Raw genomic sequence first — 15360 nt, 5'->3', positions numbered from 1 at the left:
TTAAGGACAAACGTTTTTTTTTTTAGCACTATATGTTGATGCTCGTCTTATGTTTGTCATTCAATTTTTTTCCACATACTTTTTATAATATTGTTGTTACTGTGTTTCTTAGGAGTTTCATCTAACTGAAGAACTAATTAAACACGTTTACATACACAGTTTCACGGATAATCGAATGGGCCTAGGTGGTACCATTTACAACTGTTATCAGTGCGAAAGAAGATATAGGAATGCTATTCATCTAAAGGTTAGTTTGTATATGAATTATATTTAAATAATAATAAACTTTCTGATTTTTTGTCAAAAATGTGGATAATACAACCGGACAAAAATTACCATTCAAAATAAATAGTTTTGAAGTAGATACTTACAAATTTAAAAGTCTAATTCTATCGTATGTATTTTAACGATACATACCTATAGGTACTCATACGTTTTATTACATATTAACAGTAAACGTCAATCCATAGGTAATAAAATATACAATTTATGTGTACCAATAAACTTGTTTGTACATTTAATGCAATTTTTATTTAAAATTTAATTTGTCCCTTTTTGTTAGTCATTTTGTTATTTTTATTTTATTTTTACGTTTTATCTGTTTAGGCACATCAAGCAAAACACAAGGAAAATGATCTTAAGCCTTATAAATGTAACATGTGTGACAAGCGTTTTATGAACACTGTCGTCTTAACGTGTCACGTGCGCACTCATTTTGGTTGGTATAATATTTAATTATTATAGATTGATTTTTTGTTGTTATTATTATTATTGGTACCTATTAAGAATTGTCATGTTATATTATTAGTTTATACAATTGTGTCCACTCTTTTTGATTACCACACGAGTACATGATCACTTCGATTTAATTATAGTTATACGCTAATACATTATGGTTCATTATTGTTATTTATTTAACTGTTTATAATAATTGTTATTCTTTAAACTTTTGTTTCATTTCAAATACGGTTTAACGGGTTTACCTCTAATTTTGTCTCATTACAAAAAAGGAAAATTATAATATCTATTTATCCATAAATCTCCATGTCTTTACATAATTATTATAATCTGTTATTATTTATTATATATTTAGGAAACTCAAATTTCTTACAGAGTGAAATAATACGATTTAAGCTGCTACCCGTATAATTGGATTGACTTTATTATAGAACTAAACACGTCATATTATCACATTGAATACCGTGTAACGTTAGAGATACAAGCACAGACGTGTAGCAATCAATGCATAACACAATAATATTAGTTTATCGATTTAACTATTGAACTATTTATTCATTGTTAGGTATTTTAACAGAAGTATGATAATAAATTAATTTTTATTTTAAATTTTCGTTTTATTCGTCAGCTCTTTTGCATAGGATTGCACGCGTGTAGCACTTTTACAACATCTTATAATATTTCAATTTATATGTTATTGTTCGCATAAAAGAATAAAACTAGTTGTGTAATAATGTTTTATATTCATTTCAGAGGGTGTAATTTACGACTGTCCCATGTGCCGTTTGACGTTTGTCGATTTGAAATCATTAAAGGGACACGTATATTCGCACGCGGTGAACAACATCTTCTATTGCCCGATGTGCCCACTCGTACGATTATATTATGTATATTAAACTGTCCCTCCTCTGACTTAACTTTAAAAAAAACAATGCCGCTTATTAGCATGAATATGTATAATTTCATGCCCTTCTTTACGAGTTATTTATTAATTAGCACGGGGGCCTTCTCCCCAAATGTGAAGTAATCACTTTATACTACAATATTATTTTGTAGTGTTTTATCGAATTATCTTATCAACTACTACTTATTAACTCTTACTTACATTTATTTTTAGAGGATGCACTAGATAGAATTAAACTAAGTTCAGTTCTTATAGTTTTATGCGAAATCATTGTATATACGCAGGTATACATTATGCTTAACAGGTGTTCTTTAATTATTTCTCATAGTTTTTATGGTTTAATAATTTGAATAAATATAGTTATAAAAAAAAATATAAAACAATGGTCTTAATTATTAAAATCATTATTTTAGTTATATATTTACGCACCGGTCTATTTGTTATAAAATTTAATAAAATTAAAAATAAATATTACAAATTACTCATTATAATCCTTACTGTAAGAATCAAAATATGTAGTAATATTATTGAAAATTTATATTGTATAATATTATAATTGCACTTATTATATTATATTTGCAATGTTAATGTAAAATATATCAAATGTGTAAATTATGTCCTGCGCAGTGTATCCTCTAGTAAGAAATGTGAGTTATTGATGAATCGATATGACGCTATAACAAATATAATGTAAATTAATGCTAATGGTATGCTAATAATCGATGAAAAAAAGTGATTATTTCACTCGTGTATGTGTGAGTGTTTAAGGGGAGGGGGAAGGGCTATGGGCGTAACGTCATCGTGTTATTATTTATAAATAATTCATTATTAAGGGCGAACAAATAATTGTGCAAATTCATACTAATTACTAATTAGTGGCATATTTTTTTATCTCAATGGAAAGGGGCATTATAATCTATATGATTATACTTTTATGCTTACTTATTTATAACCATGACTTAAATAAATAGACGCAATTGTATTTTGATGAATGAATACAAAATGTTTTAATTTTGTTATTGTTTTTATCACGCAGCAATTTAATACTTATAAATTGATCAGAAAGCACATCCGAGCTCGGCATCATGGCATTGAGTTTGGATGCGAATATTGCAATAGTTCGTTCAACAGTCGTTTCAATCTCAATTTACACATGCTTAGGTATTTATTATGGACATTTATATGCATGCAATTAATAGTACTTATTACCACAATAGTATATAAATGCTTCAGACCTTAATCGTTGGTATTTATATAATATACATTCGATTTCTACTTTATTCACAGCCATTCGGACCAAAGGGATTTTTTGTGCACCATGTGTGGTAAACAGTACAAGAGGCAAGACAAACTAAAAATACATATGAACAAAGTTCATTACTCCAAGAAAAAACCTTCGAAAACTCAATTAAAATTAGAAGCTAGAGCAACGAGAAAAGCACAACAAATTCAATTAGTAATATTTATTTGTAAATTATAATAATTTATTCATTACCTGTCCTATACAGTTATCGAATACATATTACATTTCAATACATTGTATTTTATGAAATTTCTAATTTAGTTGATAAAACTATGTGCAGAAAAATGTCATGCTTTATAGTTATGTTTATACATAACAATAAATTCCATTGTTGTAGTATTCGTAATTATTGCAATTTCGTTATTTCTAAATATTTCAATTGTATTAAATTAAATAATATATATTTTATAGAAAACAACAAAAACAATGTTGGAGTATGAAGGTTCGGAGTTCAGATGCGATAAATGTTTGGTGGGTTTTAAAAGAAGAGGCGTTTATGTCAATCATTTAGTATCGAGACACCCTGAAATAAATCTTGACTCTGTACCGTCACTCAACCAACCGGTGTTGCCTAAAGCTAAAATGTACATGTGTTTGTACTGTGATAAAGTAATTATATGGCATATCTTAAATTTTATTATATTTCCGTAATTAGGGGGTTTAGTTCATTGTTATTACAATATTTAAATTTGATTCAGATATATAAAACGAATGCCAAACGGAAATCGCACATACTTAAAAATCACCCGGATTGCGAACTTCCTGAAAAACCAACTGATAAAGTAAGAAGTAGAAAATAAATAATGATATAGTATTATTAGTATGACATTTAATTTTAACCAGTTCATAAGAATATTAATATTAATATTAATTTATTCATCAATTAATTCTTGTGTGTTTAGACGGTTACTATTGATGACAGCCCGTCCAATCAAGTGGATTCTAGCACTGTTGCCACTGGGTCGTCCCAAGCGCACAGTTGCCAGTGGTGTTACAAACAATACGTGCTAAGACATAAACTTTTAAGACACCAACGGGCTCATCACTATCACTTGTTGCCTCCGTCTCTACAAGAACCACAACCATCAAAAAAATTGGGGCATAAAGTTAAAAAAATGGAACATCCCCCTCAAACAGTCAATATTCAGTTTACAGGTGAGTGTATTTTAAATTTATATCTATCATGGGCTCCCAGCCGTACACATTCTGTTAAACCCATTATTTCCTTAAAGAATGAATAAATAAAAATATATTATGTACAAAAAGAGTACCTATTTTTCTAACGAAAATCGAATAATAGTTTGTTTACGTGTAAAATTAGTTACAGAAAACGTTATTTTAATTTTTTTTATTTATTTTGAATAAAGGAAAATAATGTTTAATTTATAGTTTATTATTTGAAATTTACAACAAGGATCACGTCCTTGTGTTTTTTCTTATAAATTTAAAAACTACTTGAAAAATGTTTACGAAAGTTTCTAAAAGTTTTTAATATACCAAGAATATTTAAAGCATAGTATATAACATATACCAACTGCTAAATCCAATCTATTACAGTTAGATTGCACATTTAATCATATCGGTTAAATTAATTTACAAAGTAAGGTATACCGATTTTCCCATGTATTTGGGTTATTTAAACCAAAATATATTCATTTAGTAGCAGTATTTTATGTTTGTTTATTTTTCCCTTGACAAAGTAAGGTTATACAGCCAGTATTATATATTTTGCAGTTATATTATAATAATATAATAGTGGAATTTAATAATGTAAATATAAAGTTTTGGATAATCAGCTCTTAAAATATAATTAAATTACCTTTTAACTGATTATTTAAGTTTACCTGATTAACCTTTTTTAAACATATTTTTTTTGATTAAATAGTGTGCGTTGTTTTGATACTCATCGTTGATTTGACTGAAATATGTCATTTTTTACTGCATTATAAAATTCAACTATTCTAATAGTTATATTATTTAGTGTTAAATTTACATTCATGTCGCATACTATACTTATAAACATAATGATATTATAATATATTTACCGATGAATGATATTATTATAATAGTATTTACAATGTAAAAGACACACTGATACCTACTACTTTTCACAGACATTAGGCTCTAATCAAATCTGTATACCATGTACCGTATTTATTCCATACTTTCGTTTAGCACACATTTGCACTAAACTACTGCGTGTTATCTTAGTGTTCAGTAATTAAACTATCATTTAACTGAATTAATTACATGGGTATTTTGATGCTACGAGCAATGAAATGTATGCAGCATCCACATCACGTACGTACATATGTGGTGTATACTAACTAAATTATTTTCATCCAGCAAAAAAATGTTATAATTATACATTATACTTAATTATTTTCCTAAAAAAAAAAAACAGTTTTCTGTGAGTTATAACTATTGTTGTAACTCTGAAGGTTATACCCAGTTATAAATAAAAGTATATGAAAATATTTTTGTACATGTATTTTATAATAGTTTTCTGAATCTAAATTATTCAGAATTATAATCGGATTACGGTTTTTAACTTTAATAACTATACAAAGTTGTAAAAAAAATACCATTTAAAAGATCTCACGTCTATTTACTTAAAAATGTTATTATTTTTAACGGATTAAACTATGAATATTTTATGAAATGTCTACTAATTTGTGATGTAGAAAAAAATGTTTCAAACTTTTAAAGCGGATAATAGCGATAAGCACCTTTTGAGATTATGATTATTGTACCCCAAATTGTATATGTTAACTTTGTCATGTTACGTTATTTATTGTATTTCTAACGATATTGTTTTATACAATATTTGATTATTTTCCTTATCACCCTAGGCAACTATAATTAAAAGCGTGATGGTAGATTTAAATGTATTGTTTTGAATAGGTAGATTGTCTACGTCTTTGTTATTTATTTTTTACAAATTCCACTTCGGCTTATATTTGATTGCGAAGAAACCCAACTCTAAAAATAATAAGTTAAATCTTTCTATATTCTCTTGATGGTAATTTCGTTAATGTATTATTTAAATCATTTACTGTAATCTAAATGTATTAATCTCTTCAGACATTGAAGTTGTAATATTATTGATTTTTATCAATCGTGTACATCAACTTAAATGATGCGACAAACAACGTCTGATATTTTAAGTTGGTGGGTGGTATTTAATTTCCGGTTAATCAAGTGTGCAAAGCAAAAAAATATTGTCAAGTATGCTTGAATAAGCACACATGCTGCAGTGCATGGACACGAGTAGACGTTGCTTAGTTGTATTTAAATTTGGCCTCAATTCGGAGCGAAAACACACGAACCCATGTGTGTCGGCGAAAATGTTATTAGTCGTTAATAGTTATCGTTAACGTTATTTGTATTTGTGTATGTTACAGATACGGACGGTTTCGAATTAACGGCCACCGACATACAGCTGGACAATCCAATCGAGCCGGGCAGCATAATAGCCATCAAACGGCCCATAAAAGTAAGCTTGGTGAATACTGTTTTATATAACGCGTGTGCGATCGATTTTACCGTTGCGGATTACAACGGGTGTAATGATATGCAATAATATAAACGTACGTGTATATTGTACATAGTGTGCAGAACCCCAGTCGGATTAATGGTTATATTATATTTCATACGGAGCGTTAGTGTGCGTGCCTCCAAAAGCGTTGTCCCTTCATAACGACTGTCTGTTGGTGGTGTTTGTGATGAATTTGGGGATTAAGTGCACCAGCTTATAACTTTTTTCATTTCGCTCCGGCATTTGTACTATCACCATTGGGTCCAATTTTCCATTACTACATAAAACGCGTTTTTTCTATGCTGATCATAACAAAAAACTGTGATAACACGGCGTTTTAGATAGACTATCTAACTACACCACTATTACCGCTGGTTATTTTCTGGTATTTCATTAATACGACATCACAACCGAATGTTATGTTGTCTCCGCCTAACAAACGTACGACATGGCAAATTTGTTTTCAGCAATTCCAATTTTGTGTGATACTGTAGTAACTTTTAATGATATTTAAATTGACCTATTATTAAACTTAAAAGTAAAAATATTATCCCTGTTTGGCCTGTTTTCTATGATATTTTAATTTGAAATTAATTTGTAATATATTGCATAGGTATTCATGATTTGCTTAAAAATTAAAATATCGTTAAAACTACACGTGAAAACAGATATTTTTCTTATCGTCCTTTTAAAGATATTTTTTAATTATAGTACAATAACACTGCCACATATATTTTTAAAGCATTTTATTCGTTTTTTTCCTCGACTTAGGACAATTCCGAGTATATGTCGCAGGCCATGCAAGACTTGGGCTTAAGCACGGCCGATGATGGTTTGAACGAAGAACAGTACTACCGGATATTGGATACGCAAGGCGATGTGGCTTACGCGCAGGCCATTGATCCGCCGGTCACTTTACTGACGTTTGACGGCCAGACCATTCAACAGGTGCTGTCTTCGTGCAGCACGGCTACAGTACCGACTACTGACGGCTGCGCGACAACAACATCGACCGAAGGCAGTTGCACGACGACGACTGAGGGTCTTCAGTAGTAATAATACCACCGCGACCACCGCCGCACGATCGTGATCGTCGTATTAATCGGTGCTTATTATGTCCATGACTTAAGTGGTGGCTGTCTTACGTCGAAGACCGTACTTGCTTGCTCTGTATTTTTTTTTTTTTTTTAGAGCGGATTCAATCTTCTTGAGACAAAAATGTCCGCGTATTGATCGTTTATGTTTTCAGTCGAGTCATTCATCGTTTTAATATAATTTAATTTCTCTTCTTTTCTTTTGATATATTTAATATAATTCTTTTAATAGGGATACAATTTTAGCTTTGGTTGTTGTCTGGAAGAACTTCCTTATTGTTTCTTGTAACGTACCAATTTACACTAGTGTCACCGACTTTCGGTCAGCCCGCAGGTCAAATACGAATAATGGTGTCGACTTAAATAAAAATAAGTATTATATGAGTTCCGAACTAAATGCGACAAACACTCGCGAGTGTGCATACTTATTATATGATTTATGTATGTGTTTGTCCGTGTATAGGTATAATGACGCAATAAGATGTTTCTCTTATTTTTGAGATTTTTGTCTGTACACAGGTACACACATAATTTTGATTTCGGCAACTATCTTCGCCATAGTGTGATGTGCTACGAATACGATCACTGTAACATTTTGATTTTATATTTGAATATGTTACATTGGTCAGGCTTATGTACATCTACTAGTGTTTGCGGATTTTAAAAATATTATATTTTATAACATAATCATATTATGGTTATGTGTTCCAAATCACAAGTTCCTTGTTTATAATAAATGTGTGATATTATTGTTTTTATTTTTGCATGCTTTCTCTGCATTGCTGTATAATTTATTGTTTTGAAAACAAATCTAAGTCATTGTTATTTTGAAGTTTATCTTTGCATAAACAGTGATTCATAATAGTTTCTCAATTTTATATTAAAATTGAATGTAAATAATTTAAATCTTCACAGTATTCCTACAGCCTTCTTTTTATAACTTTATATGAAATCTATTAACAGATGGGTAAATATAACAGCTAAGAGTATCAGGTATAGTTAGGTACATCACCTTTATGGAACTTGATAATATTCAATTTACTTTTTACCTATAATTTTCTTAAAGTTTATCTTCTCCACATTGACTATCTATTAATTTATAATCTTAAATAATTATCTAATTAAGATTATTAATAAAATTTTTGACATTGATAGAAATATTTTTAATTATATTTTGATGTATAATGTGTATTAGTTCTCTGAAGTTTTGGTAAAATAAAACGAAATTATATTATTTTATTATATAGAAAATTTACTGTAGGTAATTAATTATTGATTTCGTAGATATTAAAATTTCAAATTTTAGGTGCTTTTATGTAAATTACTATCATTTGTTTGTAATGTATATAAAATATAGAATATTGATTAAGAAATAAACCATTATTATGATGAATGATTTGTGTTTCTTAAAATACATTACCTATCATCAATATTTTTCTAATTTATTAATATTTAATGTATTTTATATATTGTATAGGGGTTACCTCATTAGAGGTATAACCCCAAACACGTTTATGTATAATATTCATTATTCTTGACTATTATCTATACACCCTTTGGCCTTTATGTATCGTATTTATAAAGACTTCTAATCGTGTAAAGATGTCTTAGAGCAGTTTATATAGAAAAAAATGTATAAACAATAAGTTTCATGGCACGAATGAACAGTATTTTATAAGTACTTGTATCTACAACTGGTATCTTAAATACATTTGTATTTTATACTTTTTGATAATTATTGTTAATTTTATTTTGTACCTATCTAGATACTTTTTTCTCTGGAATAATGTTGAATGTTGTATATTTTTTTATCGATTTTGTGTTATAATAATAGAAACAAATGAAGAAAATATTTTTTCTGAATTTAACAAAAGACAATAACTAATTAAAATAAGTTTTATTCCAATAGATGATGATGGAATCACAAAATCAGTCATAGAACAAATTTAAAATGGTGTGTGTTGGACTAATTATTTTTAAGTTGTAATAAAATCAAATACCATATCATTATTAAATGCAGACAATGGTAATTTTTATATCTAAAGGTTAAAAAAACAAAGTATCTAAAATTATTTTCTGTAGAAGTAAATATTAATATTTATTTTCATTTTTAGTATGTTGTCCCTGCATCTTTATTCACGAATATATTATTTTTAGGGCTGTAATGAATACTTTTTAAAAGTATTTAAGTTAGTAAATAAAGTATAATTAAAAAAAGTATTTAAAATAATACATATTTATCCAATGTATTTCAAGTAATTTTTAAATACTTAAAAATTATTTTTATTAATTTTATTTGTTCGCCTTAATGGCTATTACATTTTAAGTTACAGTTACTTAACACAATTTGTTTACATTATATTTTCGATATTTTTTTAATCAGGAATAATTGTAATAATTACAATATTATAAGACAAAGTATAGAATAAGATACGAGTATATTAGTGTTCAATAATCAAAAGAGTATTTAAATATCGATATTCAAACATTTTTACTTAAATACTTTAAACCTTTGAATATTTCATAATAATTTTGTGTGAAGGAAGAAATTAGCACGCTGCCCCTCTATGTCGATAGTGTAATCGAAATAGATAGGTACCTATATTGTACTATTATTATCCATTGGAATACACTTCACTATTCAGTGCAATACATTAATACATGTATTAATGCATTTGGTAAACCATATCAAATAAATTACTTGGCGTAATTCTATGCTTTTATTATATCATTATGCCACAAGAGTCCCGTCGCCTGAGTAGAGTTTTTAATTTAAAACTATCGCCCTTACTTGTTTATAAAAATATATATTTCAATTAATATTTAATTAAAAGTCTTTTGGGGTAATGAGAAATGTTAATTCATTAGGTATTAATGTATTATTCCGGTCTCTGATTTAACATAATCATTTATTTGGTACAGTATAGTATATTATGTTGTATGTATATTGTCTATATAAATATACGTTTGGTGGCTACGGTCCATCCGAGTGAAAAGGTTTAGAAAGGGAGTAAATGATGAATACTTATCTTCCATTTGTGCCCACCCGCAGTTTACGTTTCGAAAGGCGCTTTTTCGCACCTTAATGTGAAAATGACCCGTTTATTACAATATACCGGTTATCTGCATACCGTTATGACGTATCGTACCCGTTCGCTGGCTAATGTTAATATTATTAGTGTATCCACTGTCGAAAACATTGTCTCGAGAAAAAAACGAACCGTGCGTGGATAATTGGCTATACAGACTTATGGGTTTATGAGTACGCCATTATCTAGGTACCTAAACGCAACGGTTCAATAGTGGTGAATTTACATCGGGCTTAGATCTGCAGCGCTTGATTTGATTTTCTCGAGCAGTTTATTATATTAATATATTAATAACGGTTGAATTAGAGATATCGGTTGTATATCGAGTAGTTCTCTTTATCTCTTTCCGCTTAGTGTTGTCTCCTCTTCGCGTAATTCCCCTTATTACATAAATTATTGGTCGACAAATATATATATATATACAATAAAATCTTAAAATTTAATTTCATAGTTATTTATATATACTCCTATACATATAGATCGAAATACTAATTACAATTTTATAAATTAAAAATATTATATGGTATATTAATTATACTGGGAAAGTATTTCCCAGTTTGAAAAATATAGACGAGAAATTTTTGTCGCTTTTAGTAGATTTGAATTTGTGGAGGGATTCGATATTGTTGCATTAGTGGCTGATAGTAATGATAGTATGAAAGGAATAAGTGGAAAATGGAGATATTAGGTCAGCAGTAGAACAGTTACAACCTAAACGTTCACTTATATAGTTATTAGTTATACATGTATAAACATTAAACGGACTCCTTAAGAGGACGTTATACCACCATGGGTTGCCTCTATCTTACTTAACGTGCATCATAGCAAATTTGTGTTCATTTTAAAGTGAGTTATGAATACTTTAAATTTGTAATATTTTACATAGCTATAATTCACATTAAACGATAATATCAATAAACGCATATGACATTGTTTAGATAATATTCTTACTTTTAAATTTCATGAAAGGTAAGTTTACTCTAATATTAAAGCTAATATTACAAATAGTGTTCTGTTGAACGCAAATTTGCTTTGATGTACGTTAGTAAGAGTGTAAGACAGAGACAACACATGCGAGTATAACGTCCTCTTAATTGAATAATGGTGTTTGTATCCAAATGTTTCACGCAGTTAGTTTACCAAAGATAGAATTGAAATAATTGAATGGTAATATGATTGAATGGTTGTTTCCCAGCTTCCCAGGATATGTTTCAGACACTATTATAAACGCAATAATCATTCAATTTCGGACATCGAGCGTCATCAAAAATCAATATATTATCATAAATATATTAAATACACATGTGATACATCGACCTACTCAATGATAAGGTACGTTATGTTGTCTTTACAGTAAAACGGTTATACATATTTGACGGCAATTTTTTATAATTAAAACTTTATATAACTTTTTGTTCATCATTATTTATAAATTTATAATTAAAACGTTGGTTAATACATAATTGAGTAGGTATTTGAGATTACTAGGTCTGACTAGAATCATATTTTCAGAAACGTAGTAAGTCGAGTTTAGCTCTGAGAAGTGTCGAATATTGCACAAATATTTGTAAAAATATCATATATTACTTATAAGTTAGGTCTTCTAATATTATTAATATATCTGTCTAATATTATTCGTGTAGACTGTAGAGTATAGGCGGTCTACGGAAATCCTTTGTTTTATAATTTTAGTTTATACTTTGGTGACCTTTAAACTAGTAGTGCTCAATTTGTTCCGATATTTACCTCGTAATCATACAAAATTGTTTTTACAAGAAGATTTTTTTTTTAATTTCAACAAAGTACATAGAGGTACTTATATTGAGACTTATTCTGGGAAAAAGTATTAAATAAATCTACAATTACTTATACTGTTCCTACTGTGTTAATAAGTATGACAAAACAATAAACTAGGTTACTATCTGCTTTAATAATATAATTTCGTGATAATACGTACATATAATAATTTGTTTACATTTTCATTAAGTATACTGATAACGGTTATAATACGCATCATTTGTCATGTCCTCCGCGTAATTCGATATGCTAAATTAAAGTTATCTGACCCTCAAACTGCCAGCTGATCATAACATTCAATGGAATTACGGCGTGTGACGATGCCAAGAATTTAGAACCTATTAAGTTGATTTTACTTCTTTCTTACTAACTTTAAATTCAAATCAAATTATAACAACGATAATATTCTTGACTCTCTTTCTCTCTATATATGATGATGATGATGATATAATAATATATATATATATATAAATTATGAATATAACGACTCTATAGGTAAGATTTAACGATAAGCATTCTCACGTTTTTATGAAAAGTAAAAATAAAGTCAGAGGGAGTGGAAGGTAACATCTCTATCTTGACTCCCATAGTCCCATACCTATTGATGCTATTTTATAGTTTATAATAACGTATAGAAATTAATTGCATCACATTATAATCTATTAGGTATGTATATTGTATAACATAAGTTATAATATGTTTTTAAAAACAAAAAAATAAACCATTATATTAATATAGTATTTACAATTAAAATTATTATTATTTTTGTTTTCTTAAGGATTTTTAAAGAGGAATAGTATATATATATAAGAAATAAATAAAAAATCGATTTGGTATTAATATTAATATTATCATATGAAAAAAACAACGGTAGACGGACAATGATTACGTCTGATATATAAAGTGATGAATTTTATTTTTTGAAAAAATAAATATAAAAACATTTACATAAAATGGCATACAAATATGTTTATTTCTAAAATACGAAAATCGATTAAGAATAAGAGTGTTTTGCTGTCTTACTAATTACTTACACTTACACAAATCACCTTGTTCGTATATGGTTAAAAACTGCTGGAGGGAATCTCTAGGGTCTAAGTGTATTATACACTTAAAGTAATCCATGATGGCACACGGGCCGACGAGACACACGCATATATATATATATATATATAATATTTATAAGATACAAAGCTGGTAGGCACTTAATCCGTCGCGTAATTGAGGTCGGCTATTCGAGGGGTTAAGTTTGCTCTAAAACGCACACCGATGCCACCGTCTAGACACGACTTTAAAATGACGACGATGACGATACGATTAAGGAAATATTCCTTTGCATATACATTATTACGTCATATACTCATCAAATATAATACAAGTTATAGTATTACACGACCATACCACCCTCTCGAGGACATCGCCAAGAGCTGTTTTGATTCTGTCATTCAGACGTGAAACATAGCTAAAAGCTAAAACAAATGTACATTAGGTATACTAATATAATAATCCATGATAAATTAATTACCTATTGAACCATGTAGTTTTGTATTTATTTTATTCGTTATACATTCACGTAACATTGGCCGTTCGTAAAAAGTTATTCCTATTCCAAAATGATCGAATAATATAATATAAAATATAAGGAATAATCATATTATATGAGAGTATGAGACGATATCTGTTATTCCAGCTATTTTTTTTATTATTATTATAATATTATTGGTAGGCGTTTTTTCATTATATAATTTAAATTAATTTAAAATTATTTATATCTTTGTATACTTGTTCTTGTAGTTGCTTGTCTGAAAAACAGAGATAAATTATTAATCCACGATATTCGAAATTTGTATTAATATATATACTATAATACATATACTAATATAAACACAAACGCAAAGGTGTTACATACGTGTGTAATAAAAATAAATACCTATCCATCTCTTGAGACTGCAGATGAGGTCGACTATACATTTAGACAGCCGACCGTTTCTATATAGTATATATTGCAAATGAAGACGTGCGGGAATAATCCTTTATTTAGATATTATAATATCTATACTTACAGACCTTGCGGCGCACGGCGCTCTATCATTTGTCAAGTAATTTCGTTTCAATTCGTAACACTTACTTATTAAATAATAAATTGTAATTACGTATACAACAATATTATATAGGTATACCCTTATTTCATTGATATCATTACTTAGCAGAGTATTTTATATTTTTGTCTTACGAATTGAGACCAGTTGGTTTCCGGATTTTATTTACTAGCTGTTAAAAGACTAAAACAATAACATTGAAAGTGTCTGAGAAATTGGGTTACTTTGAACTTTTTCCGGTGGGCCGTTGCTGATATAATGAGTTTTTCAAACATAAAATAATGATTAAAGGAATTTCCGTTTATGGCTGTTGAGAAAAATATATTGAATAGTATTGATGTTGAAATCATTATTGTCCATATAATCAGTGTTTTATTAGATAAAAAATTATAAAAATTTTGTTTACAATTAAAATTTTTAAAATTTAATTATACCTAATTATATGACCATATATTAATTTGTTTTTATTAAGTGAAAAATATGAGTTATGTCTTATTATCTTTAGTAATAATTAGATACTAATTGAAGGCAACACGTTCTATACAACTTCAAAATTAGCATGTATTTAATATACCCTAAAAAATTCACTAAATACATCCAGAACGAAGCAAGATTGAGACATGCGTTTCAAATTACCGTTGGTGCATAGAAAAATATACTTACAATAGTTTGTATTTAAAATGTACGTGCAGTATATAATTATTATGACGTCAGTTTTTGCGGTGAAAAAAAATTACCTACTTTAAAATTTTTTTTGTTTTTTCTCGATATTCTTCGCATTCTCACGCCTTGAAACCA

The 15360-nt window shown here is 28.3% G+C and overlaps 1 protein-coding gene across 1 annotated transcript in view; it reads left to right on the top strand.

The window, feature by feature from the left end:
• Positions 1–9592, top strand: part of LOC132919876 (PR domain zinc finger protein 10-like) — a 55282-nt gene extending 45690 nt beyond the window's left edge. The window contains exons 12-21 of the mRNA XM_060981781.1: positions 113–247; positions 607–718; positions 1492–1610; positions 2679–2803; positions 2930–3098; positions 3357–3554; positions 3644–3727; positions 3848–4100; positions 6350–6441; positions 7255–9592. Coding sequence (XP_060837764.1) covers positions 113–247; positions 607–718; positions 1492–1610; positions 2679–2803; positions 2930–3098; positions 3357–3554; positions 3644–3727; positions 3848–4100; positions 6350–6441; positions 7255–7536 — 1569 coding nt within the window. The 3' untranslated portion in view covers positions 7537–9592. The remainder of the gene's footprint in view (positions 1–112; positions 248–606; positions 719–1491; positions 1611–2678; positions 2804–2929; positions 3099–3356; positions 3555–3643; positions 3728–3847; positions 4101–6349; positions 6442–7254) is intronic.
• The last annotated feature ends 5768 nt before the right edge of the window (positions 9593–15360 follow it).

The sequence above is a fragment of the Rhopalosiphum padi genome, chromosome 1, assembly GCF_020882245.1.
Source record: "Rhopalosiphum padi isolate XX-2018 chromosome 1, ASM2088224v1, whole genome shotgun sequence".
Classification (NCBI taxonomy): Eukaryota; Metazoa; Arthropoda; class Insecta; order Hemiptera; family Aphididae; genus Rhopalosiphum; species Rhopalosiphum padi.
Note: the sequence above shows the minus strand (reverse complement) of the source record. Positions and strands in the feature narration are given on the sequence as shown.